The sequence below is a fragment of the Hippocampus zosterae genome, chromosome 17, assembly GCF_025434085.1.
Source record: "Hippocampus zosterae strain Florida chromosome 17, ASM2543408v3, whole genome shotgun sequence".
Lineage (NCBI taxonomy): Eukaryota > Metazoa > Chordata > Actinopteri > Syngnathiformes > Syngnathidae > Hippocampus > Hippocampus zosterae.
In genome coordinates this window covers 2288355-2308738 of record NC_067467.1, presented here as the reverse complement: position 1 = coordinate 2308738, position 20384 = coordinate 2288355, and the positions used below count along the sequence as shown (strand labels likewise).

At 46.7% G+C, this 20384-nt stretch overlaps 1 protein-coding gene across 1 annotated transcript; it reads right to left on the bottom strand.

The window, feature by feature from the left end:
- Positions 1 to 2: 2 nt before the first annotated feature.
- mapk8ip3 (mitogen-activated protein kinase 8 interacting protein 3) lies at positions 3 to 19037 on the bottom strand. The gene is made up of 34 exons (XM_052049199.1): positions 18406 to 19037; positions 17556 to 17825; positions 16573 to 16693; positions 16110 to 16180; positions 15861 to 15943; positions 15132 to 15155; positions 13643 to 13790; positions 12343 to 12577; positions 12178 to 12280; positions 11944 to 12062; positions 11686 to 11697; positions 11512 to 11529; positions 11292 to 11349; positions 10997 to 11149; positions 10758 to 10815; positions 10282 to 10433; positions 10123 to 10179; positions 9861 to 10031; positions 9400 to 9559; positions 8564 to 8614; positions 8249 to 8338; positions 7960 to 8118; positions 7566 to 7731; positions 6492 to 6689; positions 6200 to 6386; positions 6008 to 6127; positions 5468 to 5548; positions 5301 to 5368; positions 4884 to 5204; positions 4642 to 4755; positions 3539 to 3577; positions 2526 to 2690; positions 973 to 1119; positions 3 to 846 (listed from the first exon to the last, which is right to left on the bottom strand). The coding sequence occupies exons 1-34, from the start codon at positions 18439 to 18441 to the stop codon at positions 722 to 724; spliced, it is 4080 nt and encodes a 1359-aa protein (XP_051905159.1). The 5' UTR covers positions 18442 to 19037; the 3' UTR covers positions 3 to 721.
- Between the last annotated feature and the right edge of the window lie 1347 nt (positions 19038 to 20384).

Sequence of the window (20384 nt, the reverse complement as noted above, 5' to 3'; positions counted from 1 at the left end):
CGTAGCACACGTATGTTTAATAGGTTATCATCCACACAGAGATCGATACATGAATTTCCATATTGACCATAGAGGATGTGGGCTTTGGCGACATTTACAGTGACCTGTACACACAGTGATGATAAATTCACCTGCTTTCCGTCACCCGAAACGCCGCAATGACATCAGATCTTAAGTTGGAAACAGACGACCGCAGGTTTTACCTCCCGACTCTTGAGGTGAACATGCCTTCACCATCCATTTGCAATCACGACAAAGTGATTCAATTGTTAATATTCCAACAAATAGAACTATTGGCTACGTGAAATGTAATCTCAGCATCTTTTTGTTTTTGGTACGTACAATGGAGTTTTTTTGGGGGGCGGGGGAGCTTTGAGAAGGATTTCATGTTTGCCAGTTGGCAAACGAAAGGAAGCGAAGTAACCGTGGCGCTGATGCGGGAGATTATAGGGCATAGTGCTTGAAAGGCGAATACACGACAGATAAGGTCCAGTAGTTATGAAGCGGAGTTACAAGGCCCACAATGATATTTCGAATGCCCCGATGGGGGATGGGGAAAAGCATGGCAGGCAGATTAGGAACGCACAAGGCAATAAGGTTAGTAGTTGACGGGGCACGAGGGATGATGGACAGCTTGTACGATAATGGATTGAGAAGGGAGAACTTATACATGAGCGGTGATTAGAGTTTGAGTGGCTGCGAGGAGAGAGTCATGAAGAAATCACTCGGGCATGTAAGACACCTGCCACACGATGATGTGGCTCCGCTCCGCTTTACACAAAGCAGGTTTGACCTGGGAGGCGCCGTCGCTTTCTCCTTCTTCTGTCTCATCGTCCTCACCATCCCCTGAGGACACCAGGTAAAAAGACAAACATGCAAAAAGTTCTTCATCTTGATTTTCATCTATTTCCTTACGAAAGCTGTTTTTTTTTCTCTTCTTTTCTTTCTCTCTTCTGCTTGGTGAATGCTCACCTATGCGGAAGTCAATGTAGCCCTCGCCGCCGCTCAGCACGAGTACATTTTGAACACTCTGGGCTTCCATCTCCGGAGGGGCCGCGGAGCCCGGACCCTCTGTCGGGCTGTCCAGCACGCTGCCATTCAGCGTGGCCAGAACGTTGCCTTTGACAAGCGATGAAAGGGGGTCAAGAGGAGAGCACGGCGTGTCGTCAAGAGAGTCAACAAGTGTGCTGGAGATCATTTGTCAATGCTCCTACATCAGTGGTGTCAATCATCCGGCCTGCGTGCCGGAATCAGCCCGCAAGGAGGCATCTACTGAGGCCGTATGTGGCCCACAATGTGAAATTGAGTTTGACACCCCTGCTATACATCTACAAGGCGTTTTTTGCTGGAAAAAAAAAACGACCATGTATAGTAAGGCGTTTTTAGCCGAAAAAAACGACCATGTATATTAAGGCGTTTTTAGACGAAAAAGACGACCATGTATAGTAAGGCGTTTTTTGCTGGGAAAAAAAAAACGACCATGTATAGTAAGGCGTTTTTTAGCCGAAAAAAACGTTCATGTATAGTAAGGCGTTTTTTGCTGGGAAAAAAAAAACGACCATGTATAGTAAGGCGTTTTTTAGCCGAAAAAAACGACCATGTATAGTAAGGCGTTTTTTAGCCGAAAAAAAAACGACCATGTATAGTAAGGCGTTTTTTGCTGGGGAAAAAAAACGACCATGTATAGTAAACCGTTTTTTAGCCGAAAAAAACGACCATGTATAGTAAGGCGTTTTTAGCCGAAAAAAAAAACGACCATGTATAGTAAGGCGTTTTTAGCCGAAAAAAAACACGACCATGTATATTAAGGCGTTTTTTGCTGGGAAAAAAAACGACCATGTATAGTAAGGCGTTTTTTTGCCGAAAAAAAACCGACCATGTATAGTAAGGCGTTTTTTGCTGGGAAAAAAAAACGACCATGTATAGTAAGGCGTTTTTTAGCCGAAAAAACGACCATGTATAGTAAGGCGTTTTTTTGCCGAAAAAAACGACCATGTATAGTAAGGCGTTTTTAGCCGAAAAAAAAAACGACCATGTATAGTAAGGCGTTTTTAGCCGGAAAAAAAAACCGACCATGTATAGTAAGGCGTTTTTTGCTGGGAAAAAAAACGACCATGTATAGTAAGGCGTTTTTTAGCCGAAAAAACGACCATGTATAGTAAGGCGTTTTTAGCGGGAAAAAAAAACGACCATGTATAGTAAGGCGTTTTTTGCTGGGAAAAAAAACGACCATGTATTGTAAGGCGTTTTTTTGCCGAAAAAAACGACCATGTATAGTAAGGCGTTTTTAGCGCAAAAAAACGACCATGTATAGTAAGGCGTTTTTAGCCGAAAAAAACGACTATGTATAGTAAGGCGTTTTTTTTGCTGGAAAAAAAAAACGACCATGTATACTAAAGCGTTTTTATCCGAAAAAAAACGACCATGTATAGTAAGGCGTTTTTAGCCGGAAAAAACAACCATGTACAGTAAGGCGTTTGACAACATACTCCAGATTGATTTGACGCAGCAACAACAAGGCCTACCGGGTACTGTGACGAAGAACTTCACGGCATCGCGGTGTCCATGGAAACAGAGCTGCGCCTGTGCCATGGAGCAGTAGGGGATGAAGCTTCCGTTGCTTTTCTCGGAGCCGTTGTCGCCGTACACGTGGATCACACCTCCGGATGATGTCGGAGACACCTTATTGGCTGAAAGGATCACAAAAAAAAAAAAAGTAAATATGGTCATTTAGTCGAAATATACAAGTTCTGAAAGAGACTGAAAAAGTTGACCAAAAAAAACAAAACAAAACCCAACACCAGTAATTGCAAATTAGAGTGGAGGGTGTCCGCATATCTCCTCCATGCAATAGATGTAAGCCAAAGCAACAGATACCACCGAGGTACTCAACACAGAGTGGGCAAAGATGATTAGCATGCAAAGCAACCAAGGGAGCGTTCATGACGTTCTGGTAGAAATCAAATCAAGCGCATTTCAGCGATTGGACCTTTAGCATCGTTGGAGCCGAATGCTAACATGCTCGGACGTGCCACACGGTCAATCGATGCTGACATGCTGCGGTACAGCCGATAGCATTGACCTTGGCTCCTTTTTCAGTTAGCATGTTAGCAAGCTGATGCGCTTCTTACATCACAAATCGATTATTCTCGACAACGAGCCCCTTCGTGAACTAAAAGGTGATACTCGAGTACAAATAAAAAGGGTTCCTGCAGTGACACTACTCACTAAAAGTTAGGAATAGGGAGATTTTGGGGTGAAATTTGGTGACGAACTTAAAATGCAGAAGAACCTTTGTTTTTTTTTTGTGTTTTTTTTTTTTTACAAGTGAACTTGATTTGCGGTACATGTCAAATTGTTCAAAATTTCCTTCACCTGTAAAGGTTCGAGTGCATTTTCGGTTCATCTTCTTGTCGTTAACATTTGGAGAATACTGCCTGTTGTTTTCTTTTTTTGTGTGTGTGTTTGTTTATAGAAGGGACACAAAGGCAGGTGAAGAGGAGGGCCAGTAGCGGGAGGAGGCAGCACTCCCACTTACCCCTCAGACCCAGGAGTTGTCCCCGGTGAAGGACCACCGCTACAGGGGGGGGGGGGGGGGGGGAGAGGAGGAGAGGAGCAGAAGGAGGAGGAGCAGGAGGAGAAGGAAGGAAAGAGAGCAGAGGAGAAAGTAGAGTAACAGTAGCAGAAACAGTTTGGACCCAGAGGGGGGAAGCCACTCAGGGGACAACACTGACGGCCCTTTCATACGGAATAGAGGTCGTCGACGCGAGGAGAGGACCGATTTGAATTTCCAATCCTCCTTTTTCCAGTAGTCATCGGATCCGCCACCTCGTTTGGATGAACGCCAAAAATGCTGTGTGCCTGTTTATAGACCATCGCCTTTTGCACCTCTTCATTTAGACCCGATGATGGACACATGGTTTCAGCGAGACATTAAGGCCGTTGTCAAATTCAAAAAAAAAAATTTGGTGGTGCACCGTGAGATTGTTCTCATGCTAAATAGTGACTGCTCGAGTGACGTGAATTGAATTTCATCCACAAAATGTTGTCAATGGGCTCAAAGCTTAAAGGGGAAGTGGAGCCCAGATGTGGTATGCAGCCAAACGAGCCCAAACATGCTTTCGTGATTAAGATTGCATTTGTCTAATATGAGTTTAGCAGTTAAATGCACCCGTTTTTTGACATGACACTTGCTTGGGGCTCAGGTAACAACCAATCACGGCTCAGCTTCAGAAGATGCGGCCGCTCCGTGAGATGGGGAAAAAAAATGAGGGGCATTTTTTGCCGATGAACTCTTATTCCACAAACACATTATGAATCAGAATGCCGTGTTCGGACTAGCGGAGGCGCACAGAGCGTATTCCGGAAAAAAACATTTTGGGCTAGACTTCCCCTTTTAAAGGCCTTGAATTTTCAAAAGCAACCCCACATTTTCTTGACCTCCACAGATGAAGGCGCTAAATGACGGCGCTGCAACGTAAAGACACTCCACTCACAACAAACACAAGACCAAAAAAAAAGATCGCGAGGCCACGAGAACGTGAACAACCGCCTCCGTGACGCTTACTATTTGTTCCCGGTCGATTCCTTTTGGCACATGAGATGCAAAACACCCGGCGGCTCTGTGCGACCGACACTCACTCTCTGTTAGCGGGATGGAGATGATGACGCCATTTCCGGTGCCCACCCACAGGCGATTTCCACCAATCAGGAGAGCCGTGATGCGTACGAAGGAGAAGCCCAGCTTGCCGGTGCCTGTCAATCACAAAACGGTCGTCAGGCAGAGTGCGTTAGATTGCTACGTATGAATGATTTCGAGTTTTATGGCGTGATCACACATCAATAGTTTCAAAAAAAAAAAAAAAAAAAAGGCTTCCTCTGACCGAGCATCTTGCTGACGTACGGCTCGATGTCCACATCCTGCAGGTGTTGGTGCGTGTGGGCGTGGTAGAGGCGCAGCGTGGAGTCCAGCCGGATGGACACCCACACGCCGTCGCCGATCCAAGCCAGCTGGCGCACTTGGCTCTCCCGCCGAGGGTGGGCGTCGAAGGACTTCTCGATCTGCATGCTTTTCGGCTGAATGACGTGGATCTTGTTCTTGTAGCCGCACCACACTTTATCGTGCACCACGGCCATGCAGCGGATGGAATGATGAGGTCGGCCCAGGTCCATCAGGTGGTAGTTGGACAAATCCCATTGGCCGTCTGCGCGGAGACGACAAATTCATCATTCATCGTTCGCGCCTTTTTTGGTTTTCAACTATCGGGATTTGGCGACTTTGCACATGCAGTAAGCGTTACCCTCCGATCGGTGGAATATGGCGAGGGTGCCGTCGGCGAGGGCCACCAGCACGCGACCCTTCACGTGCCTGCAGTGGAAAGAAGAGAAAGAGCGAGAGATGCAAAAACAACATCAAAAAGGGAGAGAGGCCGTCAACCGGGCAAACATAAACCGATGAGGCGCTTACACCAGACTGAGCACAGAGTCTTTCAGTTTGATGGAGTGGAGGCAATTTTTCCAGTTGCCAACCGCCGAGTGGACGTAAAGCCTGGAGGGGGGGGGGGGGACAGAGAAAAGTCACGCTAACTCAAATGCTCGTCTCCGAACTGCTTGATCCTCACTAGGGTCGCGAGGGGGGGGGGGGGTGTGCTGGAGCCTATCCCAGCCGTCTTCGGGCAGTAGGCGGGGGACACCCTGAATCAGTTGCCAGCCAATCGCAGGGCACACAGAGACGAACAACCCATCCGCGCTCACACTCACAAACTAGTGACAATTTAGAGCGTCCAATCAGCATGCATGTTTTTGGAATGTGGGAGGAAACCGGAGCACCCGGGGAAAACCCACGCAGGCCCGGGGAGAACATGCAAACTCCACACAGGGAGGCCGGAGCTGGAATCGAACCCGGTACCACTGCACTGTGAAGCCGACGTGCTACACACTGGACTACCGGGCCACCGCCCCCGTGTTACTTGACATTATTGTGATCGGATGATGCGCGCAGACTTGCCAGCCATTCTGGGCCCCGAGCCACATGGTGGGCGCCATGCTGGTGTAAATCTTGCTTTCTTCACCGGCGTCTTCTATTTCTGGAGGTACTGACGTTTCCTCTTTGGACTGACCGGCGGCCCTGCGTGGACAAAGAGCGTACAGAGTTCCGTCGCTCCCGAACGACGCCGTCTCACACACTCGGGGATTCCACCTGTCGGAGGCGTCGGCCGATCGAGGCGGCGGATCGGTGAAGACGTGCTCCATGAACGGCGGCCCCGAGGGTGCGGATTTGAGTTCCGCGTGACCGGATGTTGACTCGGGAACTTCGGTGGCTTCTGTGGCCTCCTCGGCGGACTGGGCCGGGAGAATCTTGCTGCTTGTGGGGGGAGCGACGGGGGCTAAAGCGCAACACATGATTGTGAGTTAACGCGACGTCCGCTAGAAGCCCCACGTTGCCTCACCTCTCTGCGCTTAGTACAAAGATTGAGAGAATTTTTCGTCACCTTGTCCTTTGTCCATTATGGGAGTGTCAGTGCGTGAGGAGCAGTTGCTACGGGCAACACTGCAGTTAGTGGCGCAACCCACTAGCGTGATACCAGCCAACATACCCTCCACACTGCCGGCATCATCGCCCGCCCCCGCGCCACCGTCACCCGCATCCAAAACGATCTCTCCAGCCGAATAGTCGCTCTCACTGGCAGCTGGACACACACACACACACACACACACACACGTGCGCGCGCATATAATTGCAAAGAACATTCTGGACTTGACTTCCCTGTGAAGCACTTTTTGTTCATGTGCAGAAAAAAAATATAAAATACAACTGCGACATAATGCCGGCAATTTTTTTTTTTAAATCATGAATATGCAGGGGGAGTGTCAGATCTAGAAAGGGGGCGGGGCTACGCTGAATGTAGGCTTGCTTTTAGCATTTCTTTGACTTCGGACACCGCAATTGCTCATCCTTTTATCAAACTCAAGTCCATAAGCTCACGTGGATGTCATATTCCTGAGGCCACGCCCCTTAAAGTACACACAGCCTAGGCGCCCGGTTGTTGTATTGTTGACTTATACAGTCATGACTCTAAACCAGTTTATTTCCATCCATCCATCCATTTTCTGAACCGCTTAATCCTCACTAGGGTCGCGGGGGGTGCTGGAGCCTATCCCAGCCGTCTTCGGGCAGTAGGCGGGGGACACCCTGAATCGGTTGCCAGCCAATCGCAGGGCACACAGAGACGAACAACCATCCACGCTCACAATCACACCTAGGGACAATTCAGAGCGTCCAATCAGCCTGCCATGCATGTTTTTGGAATGTGGGAGGAAACCGGAGGACCTGGAGAAAACCCACGCAGGCCCGGGGAGAACATGCAAACTCCACACAGGGAGGCCGGAGCTGGAATCGAACCCGGTACCTCTGCACTGTGAAGCCGACGTGCTAACCACTGGACTACCGGGCCGCCCAGTTTATTTCTTGATATGATATTTCATGAAGAACATGTTGGTAGTTTTTGCAGACCGCAGAAGAGCAAAAGCTGATGGTGGGGGCGGGGGGGGGGGGGGACCCTCACCTGGCACGCTGGAGATGCAGAGGACGTGAGCATTGCACACGTTGAACTGGTCGACGAGCGAGCCCGGCTGGTTGGCGTCGATGATCACCACTTTACTGGCAGAATGCGTGCTGGTGAGGATCCAAACGCGGCTGCTCATGGTGTCGGTTTCCTGCAGCTCCTTGGACTGGAGGAGGAGAGGAGCGTTACAGAAGCAACCTCGGGCGGCCATAGTACTCATTCTCTGTACTCAAGATACCAAATTTAAAAAAAAAAAGACTTTGGTAAAAGTAGAGGATTCAATTGTGATCCTCACGAGAGTCCAACAAAATTGAACATCAAAAGTGATCACAACCAAAATGGCTTCCCACTAACTGGGAGCAACCGAGAGTCGATCGGCACCAACAAGGCTCACCTTCCTCTTCTCGGGAGAGTTGTTCTTGCTCTTCTTGCCTCCTCCGTCATTCTCTTCCGCTTGCAGAGGGTCGCTTCCGCCGGGGAGCGCTTTCGGCGCCTCCGACTCTTGACTGCCGCTTTTCCATCCCGTCAGGTCCACGCCGGCGGCACACCACAGCTGACGTGGACGCAAATACGAGCTCAGAACCATTTTTAAAAATATATATATCTTGATAGTTCCCTGTCAAATTTCTTCAAGCCTTGACGTGCGTTTGTCTTTTTTTTTTTTTTTTTTTGTAATAACTTACCTTCCTATTGGGGTCTTTCTCGACGAGGGGCCGACAGTAGACCGGCACCGGAACATTCTTCATGCGATTGTCGTCTTTTTCACCGGTGGTCTAAAAAGTAAAAAGTAGCATGCAAGCCAAGCAAAAAAAAAAAAAAAACACCTAGCGTGAATTTTGTTACTCCGTCTAGAAGATAGCAGGTCGTCCACAAAATACTGAGACACTAAACAAGTAAACGAGTTGGTAGTTGGCGCGTGTGTTTCCGTTGCTCTCCCGTTGTACGCGTCGGCGCGGTGGGGGCGGGCGTCGAGGTGGCACTGAGTTGCCGTCACTGACCTGTTGTCTTTTCAGCTGGCTGTCCTGGGCGCCGTCCGTCTGACCGGCGGTCTGCGGGAGACCAGAGTTAGAGACGCCAACTCTGAAGCAGCATTCGAACGATCCTTTTGTAATCATTATTCACTGAAAGTGATCAATGATTGATATTTGTGTTGTGTTATTTTTTGTTATTTTGACTTCAAAATGGCGCCGCGTGAGTGGCTGCCTTTCCAGCAGCTCCTATATTTTGTTGTTCTACTTCTTCCTGTCATAACATTACTGCTGTGAATTGGGAATTTCTCCATTGCGAGACATTTATTTTATTTTATATGCACCAAATTTTTTTTCCTGAATTTTATATCCACTGAATTATTTTTTTAATGTTTTATTTATTCTTTAGTCTTTTTTTTTTGCTGGGGTCACGGAATTATTTTTTTAATGTTTTATTTATTCTTTAGTCTTTTTTTTTTGCTGGGGCCACTGAATTATTTTTTGTATGTTTTATTTATTCTTTAGTCTTTTTTTTGCTGGGGCCACTGAATTATTTTTTTTAATGTTTTATTTATTCTTATTCTTTTTTTTTTTGCTGGGGCCACTGAATTATTTTTTGTATATTTTATTTTATGTTTTGTTTTTGCTGGGGCCACTGAATTATTTTTTGTATGTTTTATTTTTTTTTTTTGCTGGGACCACTATTATTTTTTGTATGTTTTATTTATTTATTTTTGCTGGGGCCACTGAATTATTTTTTGTATGTCTTATTTATTCTTTAGTCTTTCATTTTTTATTTTTTTTTGTGGCCACGTGTTCATCTCTGGGTCACGAAGGTCAGGAGGCGGGGCGGGTTTGACGCGTACCTGTTTGAAACGCGGCGGCACGCTCCAGCCGCAGGCCTGCATGATGCCGTCGTCGCGACGCATGTGCTCGCGCACCTGCCGGTACTGTTCCCGCCGCTGCTCTCGGCGGGCCAACAGTGCCGAGTCACTGAGGAGAGACGCGACACCGTTACTGGCCAGTCTGGAAGCAACGGGCCAGGTGGGAGGAGCGAGGAGAAAAGAGAGCCGAGCGTTAGCGGCCAGCCAGCAACCGGCACACTCACAGACAGAAACAAGTCATTGGCCTCGCCTTAACGTACAATATTTGAAATAAATGGGCTGTTTAAAAATGGCCTTAAAAGGTTTCGAGCTCATTTCCAGCTTTACTGCATGTGTGATGAACGGGGATCATTGTAACTCTAATTTTGTCTCCTCATGCATAGCAAAAAAAAAGCGGCGAGGCGTTGCCACACAGAGGGAAGCAGCCGGGGTGCGGCGCTCACTCTTCGGGGAAGAATTCCAAGGTGCGGTTGGAAGTGGAGATCTGACACATGGTGTGGCTGCGGCGCTGAGGGAAGCCCGCCGGCGAGGGCGACTTGTAGTGAATGTTGACGCTGTAGTACGGACGCTTGACGGGCGGAGGACTGGACGACGAGCTGAAGAGACGTGCAAAGCTGGAGGGACGCGGAGGGGTTGCACGTTTTTAGTCCAATTTTGTCCGGCGGGGCAGACTGGGAAACGCGTGCGCTCAAAGCAGAAACTTACAACTGCCAGATGGTGGACTTCTTTTTCTCTTGGATTGCAGGACTCTCACGCGAAGCCCTGGAGGAGACGTGACAGGATCTCGTGCGATGGGGCCCCTCATAACAAACAGTCCTACGATGCGCGCGCCGGTTTCTTTGCTCTACATAACTGCAGCGTTACCGAATCATCTCGGTCCATCGCACGGCCTCCTGCAGCTCCATCAGCCTCTCTTTGTACTGGTTCCTCTCCATCAGCACCCTGGCCATCTCCACCCGCGTGAAGCGCCGCCTCTGGGTCATGGTCATATCGCCGTCTTGGATGGGCGATGAGAACTAGGCGACGAAAAGGGCTCATGAGACAGCGGTTTCCTCGGGACACAAAGCATCCTCAGCGTTTGATCGGGAAAAATCTGCCTTTAGAAAATTCCGTTGCTAGCTTGGAGGTAATAAAGCTATAAAAAAAAAACACAGACGCTTGCACACACACACTCTGCTGCACGGAACAAGGGCGCAAGGGCCCGACAGTCAGTTTACAAAATTTATTATTATTATTATTATTTTGATTTTTTTTTTGTGCAAAGTCTGATAAGTTTTCTGATTGATATTATTAGTCCAGGTGCCAAATGAAGAGCACGGTGAGAAATGAGCAAGACTCACATCGTCGTTTCCTTCATCCTTGGAGTCCCGAGATGCTCCCAGAGCCTCGGCCCTTAACCTGCAGTCCAAAAATAGGGAGAAAAAAAAAACGTTTTCTCCCGTTTGTCGTATGTACAAAGTGCATAAACACTCGCCGACTTGGATTTTAACATTACAGCTGAGTGTATTTTGTTGACTGCGAATATGAGCCAATGTTTGCAACAAAAATTCTTTCTAAAGATTCCCAGAATCATTTTCACCTGCGTAGTTCTTCTTCCAGCTCCTTAATTCTGGCGTCCAACTTGCTCTTGGACTGCCTGACGGCCTCCAGCTCCTCCCGTAGCACCTCGTGCTCGCTGGACAGCTCGTCCACTTTGGCAATAAGATCGTCTTTGACAATGTTGAGAGCATTTCTGTGAAAAGAGAAAAGAGAGGAACTTAAAAGTCCTTTCAGAGCAGCACATTCGAGTCCACTAGTGTCCAATCGTCGCAGCTTTTTATGACTACGGCCCAAAATTCTAACGGTGGCGCATGTGGGCCACTTCTGTTTCTTACTTGGTCTCGAGGAGTTGTTTGTTCTCTGTCAGCAGGTTCTCCACCTCCTTGCCCATTCCTGAAACACACACTTGTTACTCATCGCGCATGTGTAAAAGGTAAAATGTGCAAAATAATAATAATGATAATCATCATCATAATAAAGCCACACAACAAGTAGCACAATTGGGCCAAGTACAAATGACAGCAAGCAACTGTGAGCAGAAGCAAAGCGCCTCACCGAAGAAATCATCTCGGACTGGAGCCGAAGAAGAAGGGAGAGAAGAGGGAGGAAAAGAAAAATGATGGATTGAACAATAAATTTTGTAGCACACTGACGTCGATTTTCTGTTCGAAGCATAAATTTAAAACTACTCATTGATGAACGCGGCATTTGCGGAGCGGCGATACTCACCTGAGAACTCCCCTACGGGTGTCACCGGCGGAAGCACAAAAAGGGACAAAAGAAAGAAAAAATCAAAAGCGGTTGAGTATGAGAATATCAGCACTTCCGTCAAGATCCACATTTAAATCGGAAAGGAATTGGAAACCCTGCTCTTATTTCCCCTCAAAGCGATTCTATTCTGAACGTTGACGCTGGCACGTGAGCATTCGAGCGCTCACCTCAAGAAAATTGCAAAGCTGCCTACGCGTGTCGCTGTGGCTTTCATACCAAGAAGCTCCGCCCCGGCATCGACGTCCCCGATGATGTCCGACTTGGCGTCTTTGATCTCGTGGTACAAAGAATCCGTGTTGATTCCGAAGGCCTCGTTCACGATTCCCTGGGAGGGGCTGCGAAAGCGACACGGCACACATTTTTGGTCATTTTGAGCTCAGCTTCATGAGGTACACTCATGAAGGCGAAATCCAACCAGCAACGGGCGTCAAGTGACTTTTGGGCCCCGACCTGTTTCCTCCTCCGTACAAGCGCGGATCCACACACATGTCCAACTCGGGAGTAGAATCGATGATCTCTTGAAACTCTGACCACTCGTCGCTGCTTCCCATACCTGTCAAACGGAAACATTTCAGCTGCGCGAAGCAACACTTGAAGATGGGGGGGAGGCTTTACCGATGCTGACGTTCCGAGTTTCCTGGGAAACCTGCACTTCCATATTCCGGCTCAGCCTCTTGCCGCTTTTCCTCCCCCGGCTGCCCGCCCGCATGGCATCAAACTCGGAGGAAGGGAGGAAGCCCTCGTTGATCGGGGTGATGGTGGCGGAGGGGACAGAGGAGGTGGGTGTGTTGGATTTGCTTCCGGTGCTGCTGGGGGTGGCTGCCACAGAGTCGGACTCGGATCCGTCCTCCTTTTGTGCGGGACGGCGGCACGAGAGGGGCGCGAGACGGGTACGAACAGTGTGAGAATCACATCGTGGAAGTCAAAGATACGCTAAGAGCTAAAGCATCTCGACGATCCATTTGATCTCGACAACTGGCGTTTTGACAGCTATCATCAAATTTACACACCTCGAAAAAGGTTCATAATTGTCTATATGCGCGACATGAAGCTGCTCAACTCACCTCGACATTGTTACTTGGCACCAATGAGTCACAAAATGATGCCAAAGCAATGACGTGACAAGGCCTTGGCTTGAGCACGAAAACAGCAAACGGGTGAGTTTTCAGCAAATAATGGAGGATAGATTTTTTTCTTTTTTTTTTTAAACCACCGATACGTGAATCCGTAGAAATATGCAATCTAAAAATACCGTCTAAAAATACAGCAGCACTGTAATTTCATAAATACAGCGCTATAAAAAAATTAATTAAAAACCATATTTTGTTTTTATGGTGCTCATTTGCATGGATAGAATGATATCAATTCAAGAAGAGAACGTTACATCGGAGATCATTGACGGCACGAAAGAAAATTGAAGCTGAGCGACACATATATTTTGCATCCCACCGTCTACAATGGTAAGAAAACAAAAATATCCAAAAGCATAAGCGCCGACAAAACTAAAACGCAAACACACGAGGCAGAAAGCTCCATGATCACAAATAAATGATCACAAAGTTTTGAAGGACAGCCATCAAAAAGGACCCCCGGGCTTGCTTGAGTCTGCACGTGAAAAAAATAAAATAAAATAAAAAAATAAAAACGAATTGTGGTTTAGATTCAAAAAATGGGGAATCGTACATTTGCATCAAAAGTGACACAAGCAGGCATGAAGGGCGGTTCTTGGAATGTGTGGCTTGCCGAATGCTCAGCGGTAAGGCTGGCCATGCCCCGCAACCACTCCCCAAGCGACAGTCGCCAGAGGTGGGAGAAAGTCGCTTCAACTGGGGACTCAAGTCAACCCCCCCCCCTCCTCCCCCCACCTCTGGCGGTTGCGCTTGCGGAGGTAAGAGGCGGCCGCTGTCTGTCCCACCTGATAGGCCGAACTGAGGGTGGACTGGCCGAGCTCGCTGACCTGCCAGATGTCTTTCCCGGGCATGATCCTAGCCCCCCCGAGACCCCCACGTACCATGCCCTCGCCGCTGGGGTACAGGCTCAACGACGGCGGACGCTCCGCTTTGCTGTTGGCGGCGAACACATGCGCACACACACAGACAAAAAGGCCAAATCATTAGTAGTCCGTTCCAAAATATTTCACGCAACTTCGATGAGGTTCTTCTCAACGGGACTGAAGCCTCGTGCGGGATGCAAATAAAAAGGCAGAAAATCCGATTCAAATAAACGCCCTTTCGACAATATTCCCGCGGCATTGAAACGGCTCTTATTTGAACATTTCAAGCTGCCGTGAACACTTTGGCACTGTAAGAAATGTTGTCAAGCGATATGTTTCCTTTCTCTATGTTTGTGTGTGTGTGTGTGTGTGTGTGTGTGTGGACTCTGGATAAAACATAAAAGGTTCTAAGATTTGTCATATCTTGACATCGACAAACAAGCATTCGCATCTCAGACTTACACGCACGGGAAGAATATGGAAATTCGACAAAAGGAAGTTTGACTTTCAAACCCAGAATCTCACAACTGTGAGACGGGGATGCTAGCCATTAGCATTAGCAGATATTAGCACTGCGCTAATATCCTCATCACGATTAGCATCCATATCCATCCGCCCGTTTTCAACGCCGCTCATCCTGAAAGGGGGTCGCGGCGGCCTATCCCAGCCGACGACGGGCCAAAGGGTGACTACACCCTGAACTGGTCGCCAGTCGGTTGCAGGCCACATCTAGAGATGAACAACCATTCACACACACACGTCCACACCGACACCGAATGGCAACCGCTCCCGCCTCTGCCCGCACACAAGTCAGGCGAGTGGACCACGACACGTCAGTGACTCCCATTATTAGCATAATATGTATGCTAATATGTGTATGCTAATATATATTAGCATCAATGCTAATTAGAGGATGTCCATCACGTTAAGCATATTTGCTTCTCATGAAAATACTCTCTGGGAAAAAAAATAATGTCCTTGTAGAGTAAAATACTAGCAAGAGCGGCAAGCAAGAATCGTCACCTCACTTGCACAATTCACTTTTTTTTTTAGCTTCATTTAATATGCACAACCATGAGATGAAGGAGGCGAGAAGAAAACGCACAGAGAGATGGACACAAGCGCACGATGAGGCAAAGCAAACGGAGGAGCGCGATTGAACCCGAGCACGTCGTCGTAAATGTTTGCTGTCGGAATGCGACATTAATCAAGACCGTCGCGTCACTTGTGACGAGCAACCATTTACAATACTCGGAAGCCACCATCAGCATCGGGGATTCCGTCCGACAAACAACAACATGCTGAGCATCGAACGAGGGGAATCCGGAAAGTCAAATCCAAGCAGGGGCGAGTTCAGGAGTGGAGAGAGAAAAGGTCGAGAGGGGGTGGGGCAGTTGCATGTTGGATTTACCTTTTCCTCCATGTGTGACGGTGACTGTGCACACAGCAGCACAGAGAGCAAGCCGGCAAGACGCACAGGACGACACACAGTCTCAGATTAGCCGGAGACACGACATCGGGAAATGACAAGACACATGAAACCAAACTCTTGAATGTTTAGATGACAAGTGATGTTTGTTAAATTTTCCTAAATGTAACAAATGTTCACCCCTCTTCCAATGTTTATGATGCAACTGTATGGAAAAAAAAAACCTTACAGGTCAGTGCTCAATTTCTCTCCGTCGCTGCATGTCGAAAGGATTACAATTTATTCGACAATCTGCGCAGGAAGGAGATTTTATTTAGTCTTGCCTGCGTATAAAGCGGACGGGAGGCGATTAATCCGCACAGAAACGGCACCAGATTGTCTAAAAGTATTTGGAACTGATTTGCTGAGAGGCTTAAAACAGGCAAATTAAATGTATCTTTTTTTTTTTGCCCTTAAGAAAAAAAAAAGGAAGCATTTTTAGAAGTGTCTTAAGTCTGGTGTGTGCATTGTAACGCCTGCGCGATGGACCCTGACAAACAAATGGCAGCGGCGGTGAAGTGAAGATACGAGAGGTCCGATGAAAAAATCATAAAACATCACAAACAAGATTGTGGGTGAAAGTCACATTTCAAATGTTCACCAAAACAACCCCCCCCCCCACCCCCACTGTAAATATTCCCACGGCAACATGCACACGCTCCCACAACTCACGTTCGTCCGCTGCCATCCGATTGGCCGCTTCCCGTCTGCTGCAATTTGGAGCGCTCGATATGCTCGACGTACGTCTGGATCATCTTGAATATGAAAAGCGTGGACAAAATGGACTTTCGTGTCATTCTTTTTTTAATCTGATTCATGTTTTATTTTTATTTTTTTGGTTGTTTTTTTTAATGCAATGCTAGTTCTGTGACTTTCGTGAGTGAATAACAGTCGAGTTGATTTCTTTCTCTCGCCGCTTACCTCGGTGTGGCGCTGGTGCAGAGCGTTGTATTCTTTCTTCATGTCAGACTCCCTTTCCTCCAACCTCGTGACTGAGAAACAGACAAATCACTTGCGCAATCGAAATTTTTAAAAAAATCAATCAATCAAATCCATGATAAGCCAGTCATTGTTTTGGGCAGATTTGTTTTTTTAATATTTAAAAAGAATTGATGGTATTTAGATAAATGGTGAAGGGCAAAACACAATCTAAAAATACAATTTAACGATTTACCAACCCCTTGCGCCCCTCCCCCAACCGTTGCTGATGTTTTCAATCTTCAATATTTCCGTTTAGAATATTTAAGATTAAAAAAAAAAGTGATTAACTTCAAGGCAATGACAAAAGCATCAATCGGTTCAGTGTTTGCAGTGTTTGCAGTGTTTGCAGTGTTTGCGCTTGCACGCGAGTTTTAGCTCGGATTGGGCTTTTTAGTCCGCTCACTTTGGTCCGCATAGTTCTTTGACTTCAGCTCCAGTTGTTTTCCCTGCAGCTCCAAAAATTCCACCTGGGCCTGCAGGTCCTTCTTGTCTTCCTCCAACTCATCTTCAAACTCAATGAATTTCTAGAGGAGATGAAGAGTGAGCACAACGCGGCTTTCAATCAAAATGTGCACAAAAAGGTACAAATGGCAGAAATGATGAATATCATCAGAATTTGGGAAAGAGCAAATCTCTCACTTCACGTTGTCCTCAACTAAGTGGGTGCTCAAACTTTTTGGACCCAAGATCTACTTTTCAAGTAACAGACTTCTCGCGACATCTTCATCAGGATGTCAAGGATTTGACAGAGGGTTGACTCTTTTTTTAAATCTCGAGTCTAATAACTTTGTAATCTGAGCCGCTCTTTTCCGCTTCTTGTCCCAGCGGGAGCCGTTGCTTTTTTCTCAGACCCTTCTTCAAGTACACTACATTATTCGGTGAATTTCGACGAACTGCGTAGCTTTCCAAATCTCATCTGACTTCATTCTCGCAGCTTTTGTTGCTCCGTTTCTACTCCTTGCAAACACAAATCAGGTTACAGTGCCCGACGGCCTGTTTATGGCTAGTCCTTCCCCTCCTCCTCCGGTTTTTAAGTGCTGCTGGATCATGGGAATTGTAGCTGTCAAATGTGATGACAAACGGCTGTTAGAAAAATATATACTTTGCAATTGTCATCACAGTGACATCAACCATCAACCCTTCAGATGTTCCTCCTAAAGATGCCAATGGGCAGGAGCAGATGATGTGATCTGCCTTTGCGGGTGGGAGAACGCTACAGCAATCGCTAGTTTTGGCCCCCAAAAAAATAAATCCTTATACTTGAGTCTGAAAGGTTGATAAAAAGGAGTTTTGTGCAACAGATGGAAAGAGACGTCAGACAGAAGGTGGAGGTTCTGATGGGGCAGGAGGCCCAATATAGAGAGCAGGTGCGCTTGCTTGACTCACCTCCTCCGCCTGCTTGCGCAGCGCCTTCTCCCTCTCGTACTGGGTGATCAGCTGTTCGTTGTCCTCTTTCAGGAGCTCCAGCTCCACTTCGTGTTCCTGGTTCTCTAACAGCACGGCATCCAGGTTCTCGAGGACATTCACCACCAGCGGCATGAGCTCTTTCACCACTTCCTCGTCGTAGCTGCGGATAAGCCTCTCAAACTCCCGGTAGATGCTGTTGGCCAGGCCCGACACTCGCTCCGACATGACGGTACAGGAGCCATAGTCATCCTGGGGTGGAAAATTCCAGGAATGGTTAATGTTGGAAATGTTCATGGTGTGTGGTCTCAATTTAGGGGTGGAGGACCTTAGAGAGATATGGCGGGGCTAGAATATTTAACAAATGTAAAAACAATTTTTTAAAATGCATTTTAAAGTCTAAAGGGAGCTACTTGAAGGGAGATCAAAATTGGGAGTCATGTGCTCCCTCCCACGAGCTCCTGTTAGGAGGTAAACGGCATTTTGGACTAACATTACATGCTAAAGGTAGGACGAGCTAACTCCAAAATAAAGTGCATTACAGGAATGCAGCCAAGTTGTAACGAAGGGATGGATTAATGTTTCTAAATGCTGTTGTGATAGGAGGCTTAATACAGCTAACCAACAAAAAAAACAACAAAGGGGGTGATTTAGGCAGTTGTGTTAACTGTCTTATGTGTGGAGTCTGTATGTCCGCGTGCCTGCGTTTTCCAGATATTTGGGCTTCCTACCACATTCCAAAAACACATTCAAATAAAAGTTTCCAATTTTGACCGTTCCCAAAATCGCCCATCCAAGACTGTCATGGAAATTTTCCCCATTGCAACCCTACCTGGTAGACCACCTCGTCAATCTGTAGCTCCATCATCTTGGCGTCTGTGGGTGAGCCAGATGAAGACTTTCAAAGGCCTCGTCGACTGTCGAGGTGTTTTGGGGATCAGGTCAACGCAGGAGAAACGTGTAATTCCGCATAACGGTCACATCGACGAAGGAAATGTAATCGTGCGAAAAAAATATACGAAGGGCCACTCCTCCTCCTCTTCCTTCGCCGCCGCGGCCACCAGTTCGTCGTGTCACGGCCCAGCTAGTTGACTCCCTCCGAATAACACAAAAGAGCGACCTCAGCGACGGTGCAACCGTGAGGCTGTCTCTCCAGCGAATGTGGCCTGTCCGGGGCCATGCCGAGACGGGGGAGAGAAAGTGATGCTTTCGTCGATCATGCCGCACCTGCTTCTCAGCAGCCGCAGCGAGCGAACTCAGTCATTGCTCGTTGGGGGAAATAAACACATTAATTAATCAATATGATCATAAATAAGGCCACCAACGACGACCGAAGTCACGATGATAAGGTTTGTTCCATTTTTTTTTCTTTGGGGTCGGGAGGTGATGGTGATGTCTCCCAATGGGAGAGGTTCTCGCTTCCTTTCGATGGCGGGGGCCAGCTGACCCACTAGGATTGACGTCACATCAACCTGCATCAAGCTCGTGTAAGGTACCGGAAATTTGGGTGAAAGCTTCAAATTAAAACGAAAGGATGCACCAGTCTTGAAGTACTGTACAATTAACATCGACCTGCGTCGTTGAACAAGAAAGTTGAAGAAAAAAAACCCTCCAAACTGTGAACGCTACAAAAGTAAATAAGAATTTTTACTGTCAATTAAATTCCGCAAATGTTTGGACTTCACTGCATATTCACTTGCCTGTCGGTTTTGTTGCCAGTAAATGTCTTAAACGTCACGTTGGTGGGTTTTAAACTGGCAAAAGACATCGCATTTGCCACAAATCATTCTAAAATATATTTTTTTGTTAATTATGTACGAATTTCTCTCCCAAATGTCATAAGAGTAAACATAAGCTATAACTCCATAAGCCTCACACTAAATCCTTTGTTTTAAGATAAGATATCCTTTATTTGTCCCACACTGGTGAAATTTACAGCCTCCAGCAGCAAGAATGTAGGTAGAAAGAAGAAAGAAGAAAAAAAAGAGTTTAAGAGTTTAAACAGATGTTCAGGCGAGAGAGACTATCGTGTACTCATTGTAAGGCTAAATTCCTCAACAAAGTCTGAAGTTCTTCGGGGAGATACAAAAGCATGAAAGTCAGGTTCTAACTTTGTAGGCTGCAACCGGAAGTCGGCAATCTTCCAAAGCACCTGGCTTGATAAGTGCTCGGTGAGCTATTATAATAATAATGACGATGCACTCTGAAAAACAAAGAACCGCGGATGATACACAGCTAAAAGGGCTCACTGATAAGCCTCGTTGATCAGAATTGCGCAGTAAAAAAGAAACATTCAGACACAGAGTGATCACTACATAGAATCGCTTATGTTAAAGTCCATCATGTGCCTATTGAATGATCGCTATTTCAACAATTACGGTATTATCGTTTCTGTTTCATTCACAATTCAGGCAAAAATTAACGTGTGATATTGGTATCAAAAGTGTGCCATTAGGCTGAGTCTAACAGGAGAAAGCACAATAGTTATATACACAAAGATTAAAACAATTGATAAAATAAATTTAATTGCTACTGTCAAGTGTTCGTTTAACAAAAATAATTTAAAATGAAACTATTGTTGTTGTACATTGATGTGTCAGGAAACTAATATCACTGCAAAATATGTTCATGTCAAAAAGGAAATGTGGTAGGGCAGAGGAGAAAATACTCAAGATCTGGTGTAAAATCAATTTCATGCAAGATGATTTGAAATTAGTTTGAGTCACAAGGCCTCGCACACTGAGTGAAGCTTGAGCGACTGTGTCATGTGAATGGAAGAAAGAGAAGACACAACAAAAAACACACAAGCCC

Coding starts and splice junctions, on each gene's coding strand:
- mapk8ip3 (XM_052049199.1), bottom strand. CDS start 18,441: ATGATGGAGCTACAGATTGACGAGGTGGTCTACCAG. Junction 10,816..10,996: donor CTGGAAGAAGAACTACGCAG/GTGAAAATGATT, acceptor TTTGGACTGCAG/GTTAAGGGCCGAGGCTCTGG. Junction 3,578..4,641: donor CTCCATCCCGCTAACAGAGA/GTGAGTGTCGGT, acceptor CCCCCCCTGTAG/CGGTGGTCCTTCACCGGGGA.